This window comes from Pelophylax lessonae, assembly GCF_965119305.1.
Source record: "Pelophylax lessonae genome assembly, chromosome: 9".
NCBI lineage: Eukaryota > Metazoa > Chordata > Amphibia > Anura > Ranidae > Pelophylax > Pelophylax lessonae.
This window is the reverse complement of record NC_138776.1, coordinates 271,851,167-271,873,288: the sequence shown is the minus strand read 5'-3', so window position 1 is coordinate 271,873,288 and position 22,122 is coordinate 271,851,167. Positions and strand designations below refer to the sequence as shown.

The window sequence follows — 22,122 nt, the reverse complement described above, 5'->3', positions numbered from 1 at the left end:
GCTTTCTTTTGGTGGTATTTGATCACCTGTGCGATTTTTACTTTTTGCGCTATAAACAAAAAAAGAGCGACAATTTTGAAAAAATAATATTTTTCACATTTTTTTTTATATAAAATTCCCCCAAAAATGTAAAAATCAAAATTTTTTAACATTTTTGGCCAATTTGTTTTCTGCTACATATTTTTGGTAAAAAAAATCGCAATAAGCATATTTTGATTTTTTTGCGCAAAAGTTATTGCGTTTACTAACTAAGGGAAAGATTTTTGTCATTTTTGGTGTTTTTTTTTTAATGAGTAATGGCGGCGATCTGCGTTTTTTTTTTTTTTTGCGGGACTGCGACATTGCGGTGGACAGATCGGACCCTTGACTGACATTTTTGACACTTTTGGGGGTACCAGTGACTTTACTACAGTAATCAGTGCTATACATATAGCAGGGAAGGGGTTAATTTGTATTGGACAGGGAGGGGTTAATGTATGCCTGGTGCTTACTGACGTGTGTGGGGGGAGGGGACTATGTGACACAGGGACAGATCGCAGGTTGAGCTATGCTGAACCCTGCAATCTGACCCTGTTTGTCACTTAGGATTTCCACACAAGATCCCCGACGATCGGGGAAGAGCGGCGGTGATCACCGCCGCTCCTCCCCTGGCCCGACTCCCGCTGTAACTGAATACAGCGGGAGCGAGCCTCCAGCGGCGCCGAGAGAGGGGAATGTCTAGTGACGTAGGTCTACGTCGCCAGACGATAACGAACCCCTTTGCCGCAGTACAGTCAACCTGACTGGTCGGCAAGTGGCTAGGCCTATGGTCACTTGTTCTATGGTAAAGGGTATTCAAGTCTGAACTTTGAACCCCTTGTTTGTCAGAGGTCACATGACCCAGTGCCTAGACTTGTGGTTGTGTAAAGAGCATGGACCTCCCAGTCCCCATTGATTCCTGCTCTTCTGACAAGGCTGTGTAAATGTAGAAGTGATCTGGGAGGAGGACCAAAGGTCATTTGACTGAAGAGGGGGGAGAGTCCCAGCTGGTTGGGACATCCACAGAGAACATCTGCTCACTCAGATCTACCTGATCCAGATGGAATCTTGATGTAACCCTCTCAGATCTATTGATGATGTTTTTATATTTTTCCAGGACACGCCATGGAGAAACCCTCAAAGGATCGTCTCACTTTATCTCCGGGTTGTAAAATGGAAGATGAGGACATCACAGGAGATTGTGGAGGAGAAAAGACAATGAGCCCCACTATGGATGGTGGACTTCACAGTGTGGATAGACCATGGAGTCCCTCTGACTCTGAGCAACCTCCTACTGTGGGGGATGGGGCCGGAATTGAGGAGGAGGAGACATATCCCTGTCCTGTGTGTGGGAAAAGCTTTAGCTCTCCATTAAGTCTTATTGTACATCAGAGATCTCACACAGGGGATGAGCTTCATACCTGTTCTGAGTGCGGGGGATGTTTTCTTAATGAATCAAAACTCATCACACATTACAGATCCCACATGGGAGAGAAGCAGTACTCCTGCCCTGAGTGCGGGAAATGTTTTCTGCAGAAATCAGACGCCGTTAGACATCAGAGATCTCACACCGCAAAGAAGCTGTATTCCTGCCCTAAGTGCGGGAAAGGTTTTTCACACAAATCAGAACTTGTTAGACATCAAAGATCCCACACGGGGGAAAAGCCGTTTTACTGCCCCGAGTGCGGGAAATGTTTTACAGAGAAGTGCAGTCTTTTCAGACATCAGAAATTGCACACGGGCGAGAAGCCGTATCTCTGCCCAGAGTGCGGAAAAGGTTTCGCAAGGAACTCCCAACTTGTTGTACATCAGAGATCTCACACGGGGGAAAAGCCGTTTTCCTGCCTTGAGTGTGGGAAACGTTTCACAGACATGTCCCAACTTTTCAGGCATAAAAGATCTCACACGGGCGAGAAGCCGTATTTCTGCACAGAGTGCGGGAAATGTTACTCCCAAAAGTCTTCTCTTACCAAACATCAGAGAACCCACATGACCCTCGAGGTGTATTAGTGTCCTGAGTGCAGGAAAAGTCCTCTATATGGATCATTATTTGCCATAAATTAGAAATCTCTCACTGGTTGGGTCCCTCTAGGAGAGAGAAGGAGGGGGTGTCACTGCTGGTTGGGTCCCTCTAGGAGAGAGAAGGAGGAGGTGTCACTGCTGGTTGGATCCCTCTAGGAGAGAGAAGGAGGGGGTGTCACTGCTGGTTGGGTCCCTCCTAGGAGAGAGAAGGAGGAGGTGTCACTGCTGGTTGGGTCCCTCTAGGAGAGAGAAGGAGGGGATGTCACTGCTGGTTGGGTCTCTCTAGGAGAGAGAAGGGGGGGTTGTCACTGCTGGTTGGGGCCCTCTAGGAGAGAAGAAAGAGGGGGTCACTGCTGGTTGGGTCCCTCCTAGGAGAGAGAAGGAGGAGGTGTCACTGCTGGTTGGGTCCCTCTAGGAGAGAGAAGGAGGGGATGTCACTGCTGGTTGGGTCTCTCTAGGAGAGAGAAGGAGGGGGTGTCACTGCTGGTTGGGGCCCTCTAGGAGAGAAGAAGGAGGGGGTCACTGCTGGTTGGGTCCCTCCTAGGAGAGAGAAGGAGGGGGTGTCACTGCTGGTTGGGTCCCTCTAGGAGAGAGAAGGAGGGGGGTCACTGCTGGTTGGGTCCCTCTAGGAGAGAGAAGGAGGGGGTGTCACTGCTGGTTGGGTCCCTCTAGGAGAGAGAAGGAGGGGGGTCACTGCTGGTTGGGTCCCTCTAGGAGAGAGAAGGAGGGGGGTCACTGCTGGTTGGGTCCCTCTAGGAGAGAGAAGGAGGGGTGTCACTGCTGGTTGGGTCCCTCTAGGAGAGAGAAGGAGGGGGTGTCACTGCTGGTTGGGTCCCTCTAGGAGAAAGAAGGAGGGGGTGTCACTGCTGGTTGGGTCCCTCTAGGAGAGAGAAGGAGGGGGTGTCACTGCTGGTTGGGTCCCTCTAGGAGAGAGGAGGAGGGGGTGTCACCGGCATGAAAGTGGAAAATACGACCTTTTCAGACGAAACGTTTTATGTTTACCTGTTGAAAACGGAAATATAATAAGAAATATTGTTGGCATAAAATAAAGACGAAACGCGTTTGTTCCTGATATTCTATCAATAAGCTTTCCACCTTCAGATTTATATTATTATGTTTTCTTTTCTTTTTATCCTATGGGCTGTGTCTGGCCCTGCTAAGCCCTTAAATCAAGCAAGGCCTATCTGAGTCAGATACTCTGAGGATGTACCCAGTGCCTCCCAGTCTGTTTCCAGTGACTCTCAGTGTGTTCCTACTTACAACCTGTATCCCACACTTCCCAACCGTCCCGGACTGTCCCGGGCCTCGATGCAAGTCCCAACGTCCTGGCAAATAAAGTCTTTGTCCCGGAGTAGAACCAATTTCCAGCACTTGGCTCCAGTAGCTTGCCCTCCCTGCGGCTTGTGCAGAGGGTGTCTGGGGTCCCGCACACCACAAGCAATGCTATGTAAATGTGACCGGCAGCCGGCGGGGAGAGATGCTGGCTGCCTCACACATACACAGTGCAGAGCGGCCTTGCGGCTGAGCCTGCCTCCTCCTAATCTTTGGCTGTGCTGCTTTCCTTCATACAGGAAAGGGAGGCAGGGAGGAGTCATGGCCGGTGGGGGGGGGGGGGGGGCAGGGTGGCAATTGCTCCCAGGCCACTCTGATGCACGAAAAAGGCCGCAAGTATGCCCCCCAGGCACCTATGCAGTTCTAAACAGGACTGCACAGTTCCCTCGCTCTATTGTTTGTCTTTCTGACCCCTGTACTCTGCCCTACTGACCCCTGTCTTCCACCCCAATGACCCCCTGTACTCTGCGCTACTGACCTCTTGTCTTTCATCCTACTGACCCCCTGTACTCTGCCCTACTGACCCGCTGTCTTCCATCCTGCTGACCCCCTGTACCCTGCCCTACTGACCTCTCATCCTCTGTCTTTCAGGTCATTCCTGGTGGTTAAAGTTTAAACATACTGTATCAATGTGGGGAAAAACTTCAGTTACTACTGCAGCCGGAAATATATTATTGCATCCGTTAGTTATTATATTTAGTATTATGATATTATGTATTTTATTTCAAATCTGTATTATGATTAGGATGAAACGATTTTATAAATTAATTAAGAAAGAAATTAAAAAAGGTGAAGAAATAATGACCGGTGTATTTAGACGAAGAGTTACTTCTGGTTTAACTGATCGAGTAGTGAACAATGGTACATCTGGAGCAACTGATTCAAAATGTGTATGAAAGGGCCATAAATGGAGTGTGCGTGAGTTAGGTAATATAATAAATTATATTTAGGGGGGATTGTAGAATTATTTTATTAATTCGGCTTTATCATGGATTTTGCAATTATGCCAACTTTCACAGGTTCTCTTTAAAACTTGTTATTGGGAGCCTGGCATAAGGTCAAATCCTAATATAGGATTTTCCTAAGGACCGGTGCCCAGAACTGGACAGCATACTCCAGATGTGGCCGGACCAGAGTCTTGTAGAGTGGGAGAATAATCTCTTTATTTCTGGAGTGAATCCCCTTTTTTATACATCCCAGTATTCTGTTGGCTTTGCTTGCAGCGGCTTGGCATTGCATGCCACTTCCAAGCCTGTTGTCTACCAGTACCCCCAAGTCCTTTTCCATCCTAGACTCACCCAGAGGTTCCCCCCCTAGTAGTTTGCTTTCTGGTTTCTGGCCCCCAGGTGCATTACTTTACATTTTTCAACATTAAACCTCATCTGCCATGTAGTTGCCCATCCCCCACCCCGTTTTTTTTGTTCAGGTCCGCTTGCAAGGTTTCCACATCCTGCATAGAAGATATTGGCATGCTTAGTTTAGTATCATCTGCAAATACTGAGATTGTACTAGATATCCCCTCCTCTAGATCATTTATGAATAAATTAAACAGGATTGGTCCCAGGACAGAACCCTGGGGGACCCCACTTTCCACACCCGCCCAATCCGAGTACTCCCCATTAATCACCACCCTCTGGAATCTCCCCTGGAGCCAGTTCTCTATCCAGGTACTCACCTTATGGTCCATACCTACCTTCCTTAGTTTGTACAGTAAGCGTTTGTGGGGAACGGTGTCAAAGGCCTTTGCGAAGTCCAGATACCCCACATCCACAGGCTTTCCCTTATCTAGGTGGCAGCTCACTTCATCGTAGAAGGTTAATAGATTGGTTTGGCAAGAACGATTTTTCATGAATCCATGCTGATTTCTACTAATAATACCGTTTTCATTACTAAAGTCTTGTATGTGGTCCCTTAAAATCCCCTCTAAAATTTTCCAGACTACTGATGTTAGGCTGACCATTGATGTTTCAATAGAAGATTGAAAAACATCGCCTGGCCTGATGAGTCTCGATTTTTAGCTGCAACATTCATATGGTAGGGTCAGAATTTGGTGCATGGATCCATCCTGCGTTTATCACCTGTTCAGGGGAAGTGGTGTAATGGTGGTGGTGGTGGTGGTGGGGGTGTAACGTTTCAGGCTGGTGGTGGTGTAATGGTGTGTGGGATATTTTCTTGGCACACGTTGGGCCCCTTAGTAGCGATTGAGCATGGTTTAAACATCAGGGCCTACCTGAGTATTGTTGCTGACCATGTCCATCCCTTCATGACTACAGTATCCCCATCTTCTGATGGCTCCTTCCAGCAGGATAATGCACCATGTCACAAAGCTCCAATCATCTCACCACTGGTTTCTTCACCATGACAATGAGGTCACTGTCCTCCAATAGCCTCCACACTCACCACTTCCCATCCAATAGAGCACCTTTGGGATGTGGTGGAACGGGAAATTGGTATCATGGATGTGCAGCCGACAAATCTGCAGCAATTGCGTGATGTTATCATGTCACTGTAGCACCCTCCTAGGTAGGTGCTAGTGAGGACATGGCTCGGTTTGGCGGGGGGGTGAGTGTAGCACCCTCCTAGGTAGGTGCTAGAGAGTGAGTGTAGTTTTTGTCTCTGCCTATCAGAGGAGCAGCAGGTAAATTCTATATTGCTCTGTGCTTATCAGGGAGCAGGATCGGTGAGTTAAGTCTGCTCAAGGTGCTCAGCGTGTGATTCATCTGGTCTGGGCAGTGTCCTCACTGGTCCAATAGGGTGGCATATTGGACAGTGGGAGGAAACCTGTCAATGAGTACACAGGCTTTGATACAGCCCCAGCAATTGGCACAGCCTGATAGTCTCGGTGCATTGTGGGGTGTGGTATAAAAGCCAGGAGCACATTTGCTTGGGGTTTTTGGCTGGTGAGTAGAGTCCCAAAGGGAGGATGGCAGCTGCCTCCTCTTCTGCAGTGGTTGGTGTGTGGTCACAGGCAGTCGGCCTGGGGAGCCAGAAGGAAGGAGCTGAACCCAGAGGTCCAGGAGAGCTGACTAGAGGGGTTGAGACACTGGAGAACCTGGAAAAACAGTATCCTGAGTACAGGGGATCGTGTCTAAGGGCCTGCCCAGTAAGGGGGCCACCACAGAGTAGAGTAGTCAGGGGACGGGTGTCAGCTGGTGGATAGAAAGGGGGTGCTAGGCGGGTACCCTGAAGATAAGTGCTTAGCAAGCTGTCTATTCAGGAACTTTACTTCAGATTCATCTAGTGGCAAGGTGGAACCGTGGCCTAGCTGCATCCTCAGATAGAAGTCCTCAGCATTGTGAATAGTTCAAATGTTGGAGTATCCCACTCTTCCCTTCTTCCATCCCCATATAAAAAAAAAAACAACAAAACAACAACCCCTAGACTGTTCATTGACTGAGCCGGAGAGCAAAGTGTTAAGATTCTGCATGCAGTTGCTACCGGTAACCCAGAGGGACCCAAAATGGTGAGAAATCCAGCAGCCCTCAAGGGGGCAGTGCTACATTTGGGGGCTCGTCCGGGATTCGCTCTGGGTTACCGCAACGGTTGCTAACGGCAACGGCCAAGAAATCACTATGGAGCAAAATCTCTGAGGAATGTTTCCAACACCTTGTTGTATCTATTCCACGAAGAATGAAGGCAAAAGGGCGTCCGACCCGGTACTTGCAAGGTGGACCTAATAAAGTGGGCGGCAAGTATATATATATATATATATATATATATATATATATATATATATATATATATATGGACACCTACAAATCTGAGCACATGCCTTGGTGGAAATGAACTCATGGTTAAATCAATGTATCTATTTTACAAACTCATTTATCACTCAAGACAGATGATGACCACCAGCACCTCTCGAAGATGACATATGGAACCATCCTCGAGAAGAACCATCGTAGCGTATTATCACTGGTCTGCAGGTACGCCCAGAATTGCTAAGGAGCTTCTGCCCTTACTACGTCTTCTTCCTCCCCAGTAACATGATGACCTCAGTGTGTTTCATCAATTTGGAAATAGTCGGGAGCAGTCAAGTTTGTCTACTTGGGTAGTTAGCAGCTGTCTTCAGGATGGGTAATTCGAATTCTTAAAAGATGCAAAAATGCAAAAGGGTTAAAGCGGAGTTCCAGCCTCGGGGGTGAATTTTAGATAAAAATACCCCCGGGACAGTCAGGGCTAGTACATTCCACAATGGACAGCCTCTGAACTGTCCCGGGTCGCACTTATCTGCAAGAAGAAATACTTACCTTATAAATTTCTTCTCCAGCGCTGCCATCTCAGGTGTGGGCAGCTGAAGCCAGCGCGTCCTCTTCTGCGTCCTCTTCGGTGACGTCGGAGTCCCAGAATGACCTGCACCGGCCCCGCTCGTCACTTCTGGTGCAGGCGCGGCAACCCGGAAGAGGCGGTGTAACGTGAGAAAAACATACCTCGTGAAAATTCCATACCCACGTCACTTCCTGTCAGAAACGTAGTTTAGTAGCCGACATCAGGGAAGTGACAGGGGTAGGAGCAGAGATGATTGATGTTGCAGCGGAGATGTACACAGCTGATGCGGTGTAACGTTATAACACACATTCCATACCCTCCGAGCATGCGCACTAGTAAGCTCCTCAGCTGTTCGCTGACCGGAAGTGACGAGGGTATGGAATTTTTATGGGTATGGTTTTTTTCATGGAACAACGGCGCGGGCCGTGGCTGCAGAGGGAGGAAGTGGAAGGAAGGTGATTATATTTTCTTCTATAACAAGGTAAGTGAACCAACAAGGTAAGTGAACCAAAAAAAAAAAAATCAGGAGCATCCATTTCTTTTTCAGGTGACCCTCAGCAAGCGGATGGCCTAAAATCCTTTTTTTTTTTTTTTTTTCGATTTTGAGGCCGAAACTCCGCTTTAAGACTGGTATTTTTGATGTTTGGTGGGGCTGCAGTTCCTCCAAGCTCCACAAGGTGGTGATGTCACTTCGAACCAGACAGGAAGTCTCTATGGAAGTCAGGAAGTGATGTCAGCTACAGGCAGTTAGTTCCGGGTGAAAGGTGAGTTGGGAGGAAGTAGAGAGGAGACATTGCTGGAAGTGGCAGCAGAGAAGGTAACAAGATATTATTTTCTATTTACACCCAGTAACCCCCCCTCCCCGTCATGTCCGTCCTCTTCCTCCATAGTCACTGTGACCTCTTTTATACACATCTATAGAATAATGGAGGAGTATTTTTCCCTCTTTGTTCCTAATTAAAGTCCAGACAATAAAATCATACCCTAAACCTAAATGACATCTACGAAGGTAGCTCCCATGGCCAATAAAAGCGGTATAATACGCTAGCGTAGACTGGTGAGGTGAGAAGATGATTGGTGGGAAAGGTGACAAATCTCCAAAATGATGGGAATTTTCCAGCCCCGTAAGTGACCCTGGATGTTAATTTTTATGTAATGATCCCAGTCTCAGACTTCCACCCGAAATGTGATCAATAAAGTCACCGGAGTCCGTGTTGATCACAGGGGCCTCTACACATGGATGCTTTGAGGCATTTAACATAAATGGTTGAACCCCAAAAATCATAGCAAACCTTTAACAGCCCAGATTAGAAATGTTCACTGGAGGCCATAGTTCCAAAAAATATTTTATTATTACTCCCGGATATCCTCATCCTTTTATCTTAAAACCAATTACCAATCCAGACAATTCTCTGTTATCAATGTTATCTGTCTACAGAGAAACCTTCATAGATGACTTTACCAAAGAGGATGGAGGCGGACCGGAGTCACATGACTGAGAAGATACTAAACCTCACCCTGGAGATCATCTACCTGCTGACCGGAGAGGTGAGGAGGATTCTGGGAGGTCACATGACATCACTCTTATCTCTATTAATAAAACACAGACCTGACCAGAGAGAGGTGAGGAGGATTCTGGGATTCTAACATGATATTCCTATTGGTTCTCCAATACAGAGATTTCCTCTTCTGAAGTCAGGTGATCATATGACCATCACAGTGCCTCCATGTGACTTCCTGAAACCTGAGAGACACAACATGGAGAAGATTCTAGAAGTCACCAAGAAGATGATGGAGCTGCTGACAGGAGAGGTGAGCGGTGCTGGGAATTCTGGGACATTATCCAGTAACAGACAAGGGATGTGTCTGGATGGTGACTGTATCATTGTGTGTGTCAGGTTCCTATAAGGTGTCAGGATGTCACTGTCTATTTCTCCATGGAGGAGTGGGAGTATTTAGAAGGACACAAGGATCTCTACAAGGACGTCATGATGGAGAATCAGCCGCCCCTCACATCACCGGGTAAGAGGAGACTTTATTGTAAAGGAGAGAGCAGTACGGAGGATCCACCTAGATCCCCCATCATCTGATAAACACATAGAAACAATGTATTCAGTCAGTGTGTGTGTTTCCTACAGATGGATCCAGTAATGGGAACCCACCAGAGAGATGTCCCCGTCCTCTGTATTCCCGGGATTCCACACAGGAAGGTCACACCATCCCCCACCATCATCAGGTAGATGATTGACAATTATTGGTAGTTATGATTTATACACAGCATGTTTGTTACAATTAATGTTTTATTTTATATTCAGAGTGAAATCCTCGGGGATGATGATAATGTTGTTAAAGAAGAGTATAAAGAGGAGGGTGAGGAGTATTGTGAAATGGAGGAGTTTTCAGAGGGACTCGTGGATATGATGGAGCCACCTAATACCAGGAACCCACCAGAGGTAGGTGATTAATAACCACTAATAGTTATGATTTATACACAGGCCTTTTTTTTTTTTACAATAAATGTTTTATCAAATATTCAGAGTGGAAACTTCGAGGATTTTAATATTGTTGTAAAAGAAGAGTATAAAGAGGAGGATGAGGAGTATGGAGTGATGGAAGAACTCTCAGAAGGACACAAGGATATGATGGAGCCACCAAATACCAGGAACCCACCAGAGAGATGTCCCCATCCTCTGTATTCCCGGGATTCCACACAGGAAGGTCACACCATCCCTCACCATCATCAGGTAGATGAGGAACAATCACTGATAGTATCATTAGGATCTGTACATTATCTGCATTGTTACCATTGATGTCATTTTTATTATATATTCAGAATGGAAACCTGAGAGATTCTAAAGTTGAGGTTAAAGAAGAGATAAAAGAGGAGGATGAGGTTGGGGTGATGGAGAAGTCAGAAGGACAGAAAGATCTCCGCAAGGACCCTATGATGGAGCCACCTAATACCACACAGCCTCCAGAGAGATGTCCCCGTCCTCTGCATCCCCGGAGTTCCAGATGGGAAGATCACAGCTACTCACGCCTTTATCAGGTAGGTGGGACGAGGCGTCTAGAACATGAAAATTACATCATGGGGATAACATGTGGAGCCTACAAGTTGACATATGTTTATGTGATGTCACATCGTTGACCTTCTATTTCACAGATGTTATTGTTGATCCTTCTCTTGGTTTAGGGTGAAGATCTGACAGATATGAAAGTTAAAGATAAAGGAGAACAAGAAGAGAGGCGTGCGAGGGATGGTCTGCAGTCTATGGAGGAGGATGGAATAACGGGGACATTTATAGAGGAGGACACTCCTACAGAGATCAGCACAGGTGGGTCATTAACGCTAAATACATTCCTCCACCCATACTGCTCACTGATTGGTCCAGAGTAGGGCGGGGACTGAGCCATATTGGCTGATAAAATGCTATGAGGAAGGTGTAAAGCCGAAACGCGTCAGCATCTGTCATGTTGTCACCGCTATCCATGTTGGAATAAAGCATTTTACTTGGAAGAAGACTTTTCGTGTGCCGGCTTTATTCATATAACATATTGGCTGATGATGGTGACTTTCCTGAACTGCGTTTCCTCTTCTCCTTTCTCTCTGATTATCTTCGTTCTCGGTGCTGCAGACGCAATTCATTCACTCTTGACTCTTCGAAAGTGTCACCCAACATGGACTAAAGCCTCGTACACACGCAACAAATTTCCGCCGACCGGTCGTCCGTCTTTTGTCCAGAGTGGTGTCCGTTGGTTGGAATGTGCTCTAGACTGCACATGAATTTTCCCGTTCGACAGAATTCTACTTCAGAAGTGATGTCATGTGTTGGATTGCTTTCTATGTGTTCTTTCCTCTCTGAGCATGCCCAGTCTTGCTCATAAGATTTTTCCCCGTCTAAATCTGTACTAATGAGACTAAAATCGGACGTGTTTTGACGGAAGACAAAAATTATATAACCTGCACACCAGGATTTTTTCGGCCGAAAAGTCGGAGTTGGTTGTTGGAAGCATCATACTAACAAGCGGAAAATCGGCAGATCGGTCGTCGGACGAAATTTCCCGGCCGAATTTCTTATCGTGTGTACGGGGCTTACACTCCTCTATTCAGGAGTGTTTATTCTCCATGGATACTGTTTAGCTCTATTTAGTACTTGGTACCTCTCATTTTAACCCTCCATTGAGGGACCCTCTGATCTACCAGGCCAGCTTGGTCCGGTGCCTACTGTTCCTTCTCCTAGTAAGGACTTCCAGCGGCACCTGGCATTTCTGTAAGCACTGGATCTTCTGCCCATCCTGGTGCCTTCTCCTGGCACCCACATTATGGAATGCTGAGGTGACCATCCCTGAAGAGGGTCAGTTTTCTGGACTCGGAATCCTTCTGAAGCCCCTAACACCTGAGAGCGTTGAATGGCTCATTTGTCTAGCGTTGGTAACGGTGGATTACCAATGTGTGAGGCTGGTCAACTCTCATCCCCCACTAAAGAAGGCTGTGAGCCATTGATCCTTTTTTCTTTGTCAAGAAAACTCCTTTTCCAGTGCTTGTAGGTGTTGAGACCCCCCTTTTCTCGTCTTTTTCAGCCCTCGTTCTGGGTCTAGGAGCCTGGATTGGAGGAGAGACATCCAGATCATCTCTCTAGATTGGGAAGTCTCTGATGCAACCTGTCAGTCTCTTGAAATATATTGAGTGGCTCTTGAGTCTCTTGAGGAATATTGAGTGGCTCTTGAGTCTCTCGAGGTATATTGAGAGGCTCTTGAGAGCCACTCGAGGTATATTGAGTGGCTCTTGAGTCTCTTGAGGTATATTAAGTGGCTCTTGAGTCTCTCGAGGAATATTGAGTGGCTCTTGAGTTTCTCGAGGAATATTGAGTGGCTCTTGAGTCTCTCGAGGTATATTGAGAGGCTCTTGAGAGCCACTCGAGGTATATTGAGTGGCTCTTGAGTCTCTTGAGGTATATTGAGTGGCTCTTGAGTCTCTTGAGGTATATTGAGTGGCCCTTGAGTCTCTTCAGGTATATTGAGTGGCTCTTGAGTCTCTTGAGGATTATTGAGTGGCTCTTGAGTCTCTTGAGGTATATTGAGTGGCTCTTGAGTCTCTCGAGGTATATTGAGTGGCTCTTGAGTCTCTTGAGGTATATTGAGTGGCTCATGAGTCTCTTGAGGTATATTGAGTGGCTCATGAGTCTCTTGAGGTATATTGAGTGGCTCTTGAGTCTCTCTTCAGGTATATTGAGTGGCTCTTGAGTCTCTCGAGGTATATTGAGTGGCTCTTGAGTCTCTTGAGGAATATTGAGTGGCTCTTGAGTCTCTCGAGGTATATTGAGAGGCTCTTGAGAGCCACTCGAGGTATATTGAGTGGCTCTTGAGTCTCTTGAGGTATATTAGGTGGCTCTTGAGTCTCTTGAGGTATATTGAGTGGCTCTTGAGTCTCTCTTAAGGTATATTGAGTGGCTCTTGAGTCTCTCGAGGAATATTGAGTGGCTCTTGAGTCCCTTGAGGAATATTGAGTGGCTCTTGAGTCTCTCTTAAGGTATATTGAGTGGCTCTTGAGGTATATTGAGTGGCTCTTGAGGAATATTGAGTGGCTCTTGAGTCTCTTGAGGAATATTGAGTGGCTCTTGAGGAATATTGAGTGGCTCTTGAGGAATATTGAGTGGCTCTTGAGGAATATTGAGTGGCTCTTGAGGAATATTGAGTGGCTCTTGAGGAATATTGAGTGGCTCTTGAGTCTCTTGAGGAATATTGAGTGGTGAATTTTTTTTTTTTAGCAGCGTAACTAAGATTCCTGCCCTTCACTTCTCAGGCCGCGGGATGCTCCTCTGGACTGGGGAATCTCAGAGGCAAGGCCGCTGTTAGAAATCATGGGGCCCTGTACAGCCTACCTGACAGGGCAAAACACACATAAAAGACCTGGCGCTTACCGATTGGTGATGGTGAGGGGTGAAGTGCCTGACTTATCCTGATCTACCTGACAGGGCCCTCCCCTCCCCAGCCTGGGTGCTGGTTTATGACCCCAAACTGGCTCTGGTGAAATGTCAGGGGTATAAACAGATCCCTGATTTCTCACTTTTGAGACAGAGAAAATGATTGAGTACACAAATCCCCAATCCTTTCTCTGCAGCCTCAGCTGCTACAGAATGAATGAACAGGAAGCATTCTTTACATAGGCTCCCGGTTCATTCACAAACTGAAGCATAGTAAACACAATGAGGGGCACATTGGGATCAAAGCTGCAGATGACAGAGATCCTGGACAGGAGAGGGGGTGAAGAGGAGGAGAAGCCCAGGGAGGGAGAACTGCCTTCACCATAATGTTTCCTGTGCCCCCTATTGAACTGATGGGGCTTCGGCCTCATACAGGAGGACCAGTGCTACCCCCTTATCAGCCGGCCTGGTTAGAGGTCTCTTAGAGCTATGTCTTCCCTGCGCATTTCCCTGCCCATCTGCTGTGTTCCCCTGCACCAGTCTCTGTTGTGGTACAACCTCATCTCTGAGAGCTTCTTGCTCGGCCTACTCCCTCCTTCAGTCAGTCTGGCTTTGAGTGTGGAACCCTTGGGGGTCTCATAGGTCATTGGGATATCTTGGGGGGACGGCTCCTACATCCAGTTATTGGTTGTCTGACCAGGCAACCTATTTTCTCATCACGGAACCTCCTTTTTCTTAATCCTAAATCTTAAGAATGTAAGGCTTGGGCCTTCTCAGTCTTCTCTTACAGACCTGTATTGTTCGTCTAAGGTGACCCCATTGACCCCGTTATCCCGTGACTTCGAGTTGACCACATCTCATTGTTGGTCTAGTTCCCTTCCTTTCAGGTAAAATGTTTTGGTGGATTTTTAGTCCTCACGGCCTCTCGCTGGTTGAAGCTCGGTGTTCTTCAGGTAGATATTTCTGTCCTGGTCTGGCTCACCAGGTTGATCCTCTGTGACCTCACCTTGGTTCTGCAAGGGTTACACCTCATCTGGCTTAGATTTGAGCATTGGTCCTTCATTGGTGCTCTTACTGTAAAATCTTTCTTCGTGGAAACCAGGGCTGCTGTTAGAAACCACCTCGGGACCCCATAGAGCCAACTTGACACCCCCCCCCCCCCCCCCCCTACCCTAAAAAAAAAAAAAAAAAACTGGACCCTTCCCCCACTCTCCAGGGGGGGGGGGGGGCTGGGCTGGGCAGCAGGGGAAAACCTATGGTGAATGGGGAGGGTGCGGCAGGTGGGGGGGGGGGGGAATTACTGGAACCAATCCCCTGTATGGGTCTCTCAGCAGCAGCTGAAAGCCATTGGGAGGGAGAGTAGAAGCCACCAGCTTTCAAGTGCTGCATGGGGAGCCATACAGGGGATCGGTTTCAGTAATTTCCCACCCGCCGAGCTTTGTAAATTGGATGTGGGCAGGGAGGGTGATCAACATAGCGAGGGGGGGCAATTACTGGAACCAATCCCCTGTATGGCTCTCTCAGCAGCAACTGAAAGCCAGCGGGAGGGAGAGGAGAAGCCACCAACTTTCAGCTGCTGCATAGGGAGCTGTACAGGGGATCTGTTTCACTCATTTCCCACCCGCCGAGCTTTGTGAATCGGATGTGGGCAGGGAGGGTGATCAACATGGCGAGGGGGGGGGCAATTACTGGAACCAATCCCCTGTATGGCCCTCCTTGCAGCAGCTGAAAGCCAACGGGAGGGAGAGGAGAAACCACCAGCTTTCAGCTGCTGCAGAGGGAGCCATACAGGTGATCTGTTTCAGTAATTACCCACCCGCCGAGCTTTGTGAATCAGATGTGGGCAGGGAGGGCAATTGGCACGGCGTGGGGGCAATTACTTGAACCAATCCCCTGTATGTCTCTCTCTGCAGCAACTGAATGCCAGCGGGAGGGAGAGGAGAAGCCACCAACTTTCAGCTGCTGCAGAGGGAGCTGTACCGGGGATCGGCTTCAGTAATTTCCCACCCGCCGAGCTTTGTGAATCTGATGTGGGCAGGGAGGGGGATCGACATGGCGAGGGGGCAATTACTGGAACCCATCCCCTGTACGGCCCTCTTATTCACGGCCATGTTGGAAACCATTGAGGCACCCAGGTCCCACCACCTTACTATTTGCCAGTGTCCCAACCTCCTCTAGGTGGCAGTATAACTGTTTCTGTATTCATTGTTTCATTGGTTGTTGTACATGGACGGGAGATGAGGAAAACCTGATGTTGTCTCACTTTGTCTCCAGACTGTAAAGTAGAAGAAGAGGACATCACCCAGTATAGTCCAGGAGAAGACGTCTCTAATGGAAACGGCCATCCAGCGCCCAACGGTGTGGATGGACCATCGAGTTCCTCCTACACTGTGATTGTAAAGGACGATCGGTTGTATTTCTGCCCCGACTGCGAGAAATGTTTCATCTCAAAGTATCACGTGGAGAGACATCGAAGGTGTCACACGGGCGAGAAGCCCTTTTCCTGCCCCGAGTGCGGCAAATGTTTTTCGGATAAGTCCTACCTGATCAGACATCAGAAATTTCACAACGGAGAGAAGCCCTATTCCTGCCCTGTGTGCGGCGAACGTTTCAAGTGGCAGTCCCAAATTTTAAAACATCGAGTCATTCACGCGGGCAAGATGCCGTTCTCCTGCGCCGAGTGCGGGAAGTGTTACCTTGTGAAAAGAGAGCTTTTGATACATGAGAGGTCTCACACGGGGGAGAAGCCGTTCTCCTGCCCCGACTGCGGGAAGTGTTATTCACGGAAGTCCAGCCTTGCGGAGCATCTGAGGTGCCACACGGGGGAGAAGCCGTTTTCCTGCCCCGATTGCGGGAAAAGCTATCCGCGGAAATCAACGCTTCTCATACATCGAAAATATCACGCCACCGAGAAGCCGTATTCCTGCCCCGATTGCGGGAAATGTTTCGTACGCCAGCAAGATCTTGATGCGCATCAGAGGTCTCACACAGGGGAGAAGCCGTATTCCTGCCCTGAGTGTGGGAAAAGTTTTTCTCAGAGGGGCCATCTTCTCAGACATCAGGGATCCCACACAACCTCTTGAAGAGCGTCCTGAGGATTCTGTCTGGCTTACTCTTTACGGGAGGGGGCATGTCGCTGTCCCTCCTGAGGTGTAGTCTGATCTCCCCGACTCTTCTGCATAAGATTTAAATTAAAAAGAATAATGTGAGAGAAGCGAAATATTTACGGACATCGGAGATCCCGTCCGGCTGATACAGTGCATCCGATGGATTCAACTCATCGTTTTCCTCAAAATTCTACAAACAATCCCCCATGATGACCACGTGAAAGAAGTTTGTTTGAAATCTTTGCAAATTTATTAAAAATCCCATGTACATAAGTATTCACCCCCTTTGCTCAATACTTTGGTGAAGCTCCTTTGGCACCAATTACAGCCTCCAGTATTTCTGAGTATGATGCTACAAGCTTGGCACTCCTATTTTTGGGCAGTTTCTCCCATTCTTCTTTGCAGGACCTCTCATGCTCCATCAGGTTGGATGGGGGAGGGTCAGTGCACAGCCATTTTCAGATCTCTCCAGAGATGTTCAATCGGGTTCAAGTCTGGGCTCTGTCTGGGCCACTCAAGGACATTCACAGAGTTGTCCCATAGCCGCTCCTTTGTTATCTTGGCTGTGTGCTTAGGGTCATTGTCCTGTTGGAAGATGAACCTTCACCCCAGTCTGAAGCCCAGAGCGCTCTGGAGAAGGTTTTCATGAAGGATGTCTCTGTACATTGCTGCATTCATCTTTCCCTCCATCCTGACTAGTCTCCCAGTTCCTGCCGCTGAAAAACATCCCCACAGAATGATGCTGCCACCACCATGCTTCACAGTAGGGATGGTATTGGCCAGGTGATGAGCGGTGCCTAGTTTCCTCCAGACATGACGCTTCCCATTCAAGCCAAAGAGTTCAATCTTTGTTTCATCAGAGCAGAGAATTTTGTTTCTCATGGTCTGAGAGTCCTTTAGGTGCCTTTTGGCAAACTCCAGGCGGGCTGTCATGTGACTTTTACTGAGGAGGGGCTTCCGTCTGGCCACACCCATACAGGACTGATTGGCGGAGGGCTGCAGAGATGGTTGTTCTTCTGGAAGGTTCTCCTCTCTCCACCGAGAAATGCTGGAGCTCTGTCAGAGTGACCATCCCTGACTAAGGCCCCCCTCCCCCGATCGCTCAGTTTGGCTGGGCGGCCCGCTCTAGGAAGAGTCCTGATGCTTCCAAACTTCTTCCATTTACAGATGATGGAGGTCACTGTGCTCATTGGGACCTTCAATGCTGCAGAAATGTTTCTGTACCCTTCCCCCGATCTGTGCCTCCATACAATCCTGTCACCGAGGTCTACAGACAATTCCTTGGACTTCATGGCTTGGTTTGTGCTCTGACATGCACCGTTACCTGTGGGACCTTTATATAGACAGGTGTGTGCCTTTCCAAATCATCTCCAATCAACTGAATTTACCACAGGTGGACTCCAATCAAGTTGTAGAAACATCTCACGGACAGCACTGTATTTTGGCCTAGGCTGACATGGCCCAGGCCTAGGGCAGCACTTTGCAGGGGGGCAGCAAAAAAGCAGCCCCCCTCCACCTGAGACTCTTTTGGCCACTGGTTGCTAGAGCCTCCTCTCCCACCTCTCTCACCCCCCTCCTCTCTCTCACACTCACTCACCTCCCCTCTCTCTCTCTCTTAACCCTCCTCTCTCACCCCCCCCCTCCCTCTCTCTCTCAACCCTCCTCTCTCATCCTCCCTCTCTTTCTCTCTCTTTCACCCCCTCCCTCTTTCTTTCTTTCTCTCTCTCTCTTATCTCTCCCGCTCTCTCACCCCCTCTCTTTCTCCCTCTTGCCCCCCTCTCTCATCCCCTCTCTTCCTCTCTTTCTTTCTCTCTCTCTTATCTCCCCCTCCTCTCTCATCCACCCTCTCTCTCACCCCCTCTCTTTCTCTCTCTTACCCCCTCTCTCTCTCTTACCCCCCTCTCCCTCTCTCATCCCCCCTCTCTCAACCCCCCCTCTCTCTCTCTCTCATCCTCCCTCACTCTCTTATCCCCCTCTCTCTCTCTCATCCCCCCCCTCTCTCCATCTCTCTCTTACCCCCCCTCTCTCTCCCTCCCCCCCACCCCCTCTCTCATCCCCCTCTCTCTCTCCCTCCCTTACCCACCCCCCCCTCTCTCTCTCCCCCCTCTCTTTATCTCTCTCTTATCCCCCCCTCTCTCTCCCTCCCCCCACCCCCCTCTCTCTCTCTCCCCCCTTGTGAGATCTCAGGGGTTTATGCTAGGACTTGGAGCCCTTCAATTTTGGAGGGAGTCACGTCCGTTAAAAAGGAAGGAGTGGGGCAAATTTACATAGAAGGGGGGCGCCCAATTTTAGTCTTGCCTAGGGCAGCAAAAAAAAACAAAATACACCCCTGGTCACAGATGATCAGTGGAATCAGGATGGACCTGAGCTCAGTTCTGAGTGCCATGGCAAAGGGTGTGAATACTTATGTACATGGCAAAGGATGTGAATACTTATGTACATGGGAGTTGAGTTTTCCTTTTTTTTTTTGGTAATAAATTTGCGAAGATTTCAACCTTCTCTGACGTTGTCATTATGGGGGATGGTTTGTAGAATTGTGAGGGTAAATAATGATGAGCAGAGGAGATCAGACGAGCCGGCGGCTGTGATCATTCTGTGCAGCGGACGTGCTATGAGCTTCCACAGAGAGCTGCATTTGTTCGGAGAGCGCCCCCTGCTGGCTGGAAGGGGTAAATGTGACAGCTAGTTGTCTCAGATTTACCCTTTCACATTTCAGGTATGAAAAGAGTTGATTTTTTTTTTTCTATCCAATAAATGATGAGAATAAATGGATTATTGTCTGTATTTGTGTGTTTATTACTATTAGAGGGGCCTCCCCGTCATCTGCCGCCATCTTCCCTCTTCTCAAGTCCGGCCTCTCTTTATATACACTCACCGGACACTTTATTAGGTACACCCGTTCAAGGGCTTGGTAACACAATCTGCTAATCAGCCAATCACATGGCAGCAACTCAATCAAGGCTGGTGGTGGGGGTGTAAATGGTGTTGGGGGGGATACTGGTTCAGGCTGGTGGTGTAATAGTGTGGGGGAGGGGGGGTAATGGTTCAGGCAGGTGGTGGCGGCGTAATGGTGTGGGGGAGGGGGGGTAATGGTTCAGGCAGGTGGTGGCGGTGTAATGGTGTGGGGGAGGGGGGGTAATGGTTCAGGCAGGTGGTGGCGGTGTAATGGTGTGGGAGGAGGGCGGGTAACGGTTCAGGCTGGTGGTGGTGGTGTAATGGTGTGGGGGAGGGGGGGGTAATGGTTCAGGCTGGTGGTGGTGGTGTAATGGTGTGGGGGAGGGGGGTAATGGTTCAGGCTAGTGGTGGTGGTGTAATAGTGTGGGGGAGGGGGGGGGTAATGGTTCAGGCAGGTGGTGGCGGTGTAATGGTGTGGGGGAGGGGGGTAATGGTTCAGGCTAGTGGTGGTGGTGTAATAGTGTGGGGGAGGGGGGGTAATGGTTCAGGCTGGTGGTGGTGGTGTAATGGTGTGGGGGAGGGGGGTAATGGTTCAGGCTAGTGGTGGTGGTGTAATAGTGTGGGGGAGGGGGGGGGTAATGGTTCAGGCAGGTGGTGGCGGTGTAATGGTGTGGGGGAGGGGGGTAATGGTTCAGGCTAGTGGTGGTGGTGTAATAGTGTGGGGGAGGGGGGGTAATGGTTCAGGCTGGTGGTGGTGGTGTAATGGTGTGGGGGAGGGGGGTAATGGTTCAGGCTAGTGGTGGTGGTGTAATAGTGTGGGGGAGGGGGGGGTAATGGTTCAGGCAGGTGGTGGCGGTGTAATGGTGTGGGGGAGGGGGGTAATGGTTCAGGCTAGTGGTGGTGGTGTAATAGTGTGGGGGAGGGGGGTAATGGTTCAGGCTGGTGGTGGTGGTGTAATGGTGTGGGGGAGGGGGGTAATGGTTCAGGCTAGTGGTGGTGGTGTAATAGTGTGGGGGAGGGGGGGGGGGTAATGGTTCCGGCTAATGATGTGGGGGAGGGGTAATGGTTCAGGCAGGTGGTGATGGTGTGGAGGAGGGGGGGGTAACGGTTCAGGCAGGTGGTGGCGGTGTAATGGTGTGGGAGGAGGGGGGGGGGTAACGGTTCAGGCAGGTGGTGGTGGTGTAATGGTGTGGGGGAGGGGGGGTAATGGTTCAGGCAGGTGGTGGCGGTGTAATGGTGTGGGGGAGGGGGGGTAACGGTTCAGGCAGGTGGTGGTGGTGTAATGGTGTGGGAGGAGGGGGGGTAACGGTTCAGGCAGGTGGTGGTGGTGTAATGGTGTGGGAGGAGGGGGGGGTAACGGTTCAGGCAGGTGGTGGTGGTGTAATGGTGTGGGGGAGGGGGGGGTAATGGTTCAGGCTAGTGGTGGTGGTGTAATAGTGTGGGGGAGGGGGGGTAATGGTTCAGGCAGGTGGTGGCGGTGTAATGGTGTGGGGGAGGGGGGTAATGGTTCAGGCAGGTGGTGGCGGTGTAATGGTGTGGGGGAGGGGGGTAATGGTTCAGGCTAGTGGTGGTGGTGTAATGGTGTGGGGGAGGGGGGTAATGGTTCAGGCTAGTGGTGGTGGTGTAATAGTGTGGGGGAGGGGGGGGGGGGGTAATGGTTCCGGCTAATGATGTGGGGGAGGGGTAATGGTTCAGGCAGGTGGTGATGGTGTGGGGGAGGGGGGGGGTAACGGTTCAGGCAGGTGGTGGCGGTGTAATGGTGTGGGAGGAGGGGGGGGTAACGGTTCAGGCAGGTGGTGGTGGTGTAATGGTGTGGGAGGAGGGGGGGTAACGGTTCAGGCAGGTGGTGGTGGGGGTGTAATGGTGTGGGAGGAGGGGGGGGTAACGGTTCAGGCAGGTGGTGGTGGTGTAATGGTGTGGGAGGAGGGGGGGTAACGGTTCAGGCTGGTGGTGGTGGTGTAATGGTGTGGGAGGAGGGGGGGTAACGGTTCAGGCAGGTGGTGGTGGGGGTGTAATGGTGTGGGAGGAGGGGGGGGTAACGGTTCAGGCAGGTGGTGGTGGTGTAATGGTGTGGGAGGAGGGGGGGTAACGGTTCAGGCAGGTGGTGGTGGGGGTGTAATGGTGTGGGAGGAGGGGGGGGTAACGGTTCAGGCAGGTGGTGGTGGTGTAATGGTGTGGGAGGAGGGGGGGTAACGGTTCAGGCTGGTGGTGGTGGTGTAATGGTGTGGAGAATGGTGAATAAATAGCCTTTAAAGACAAAATTATGGATTCTGTGGCACTCCAGAGACCATGACAGTCAAGCTACGCATTTGAGGCCCCCACTTATCCCTCATTTTCCTCTCTATTCTCCTAGAACTAACAAGTATACAGATAAGCGTGAAGTCCAAGGCCAGGGATGAAATTGCTACACACAGATGTGCAGGAGTCATCGGTAGGGGGGGAGGATATGTATTGTATTGCTGCCAAGCTAGTTAGGGAAATATGTATCTACGACGTAACTGCTGTTTCATATATGTGATGTGCATGCTTATTTGGGCACTTAGCAAACGGGCAGG

General features: G+C 49.4%; 4 protein-coding genes across 4 annotated transcripts in view; all 4 read left to right on the top strand.

Moving 5' to 3' along the window:
• The window catches only part of LOC309564108 (uncharacterized protein), a 30,020-nt gene extending 27,930 nt beyond the window's left edge, over nucleotides 1-2,090 (top strand). The window contains exon 8 of the mRNA XM_082268736.1: nucleotides 1,136-2,090. Within this exon, the coding sequence (XP_082124862.1) occupies nucleotides 1,136-2,028 (893 nt within the window). The 3' untranslated portion in view covers nucleotides 2,029-2,090. The remainder of the gene's footprint in view (nucleotides 1-1,135) is intronic.
• Nucleotides 1-22,122, top strand: part of LOC309564465 (uncharacterized protein) — a gene marked incomplete at both ends in the record, with an annotated part of 1,172,539 nt that overhangs the window by 181,111 nt on the left and 969,306 nt on the right.
• LOC309564103 (gastrula zinc finger protein XlCGF53.1-like) overlaps nucleotides 8,427-22,122 on the top strand; it is a gene marked incomplete at its 3' end in the record, with an annotated part of 125,618 nt that continues 111,922 nt past the window's right edge. Inside the window, exon 1 of the mRNA XM_082268731.1 lies at nucleotides 8,427-8,458. The remainder of the gene's footprint in view (nucleotides 8,459-22,122) is intronic.
• LOC309564106 (uncharacterized protein) lies at nucleotides 10,544-16,736 on the top strand (the record flags this gene model as incomplete). The annotated part of the gene is made up of 3 exons (XM_082268734.1): nucleotides 10,544-10,690; nucleotides 10,835-10,901; nucleotides 15,840-16,736. The coding sequence occupies 3 exons, from the start codon at nucleotides 10,544-10,546 to the stop codon at nucleotides 16,646-16,648; spliced, it is 1,023 nt and encodes a 340-aa protein (XP_082124860.1). The 3' UTR covers nucleotides 16,649-16,736.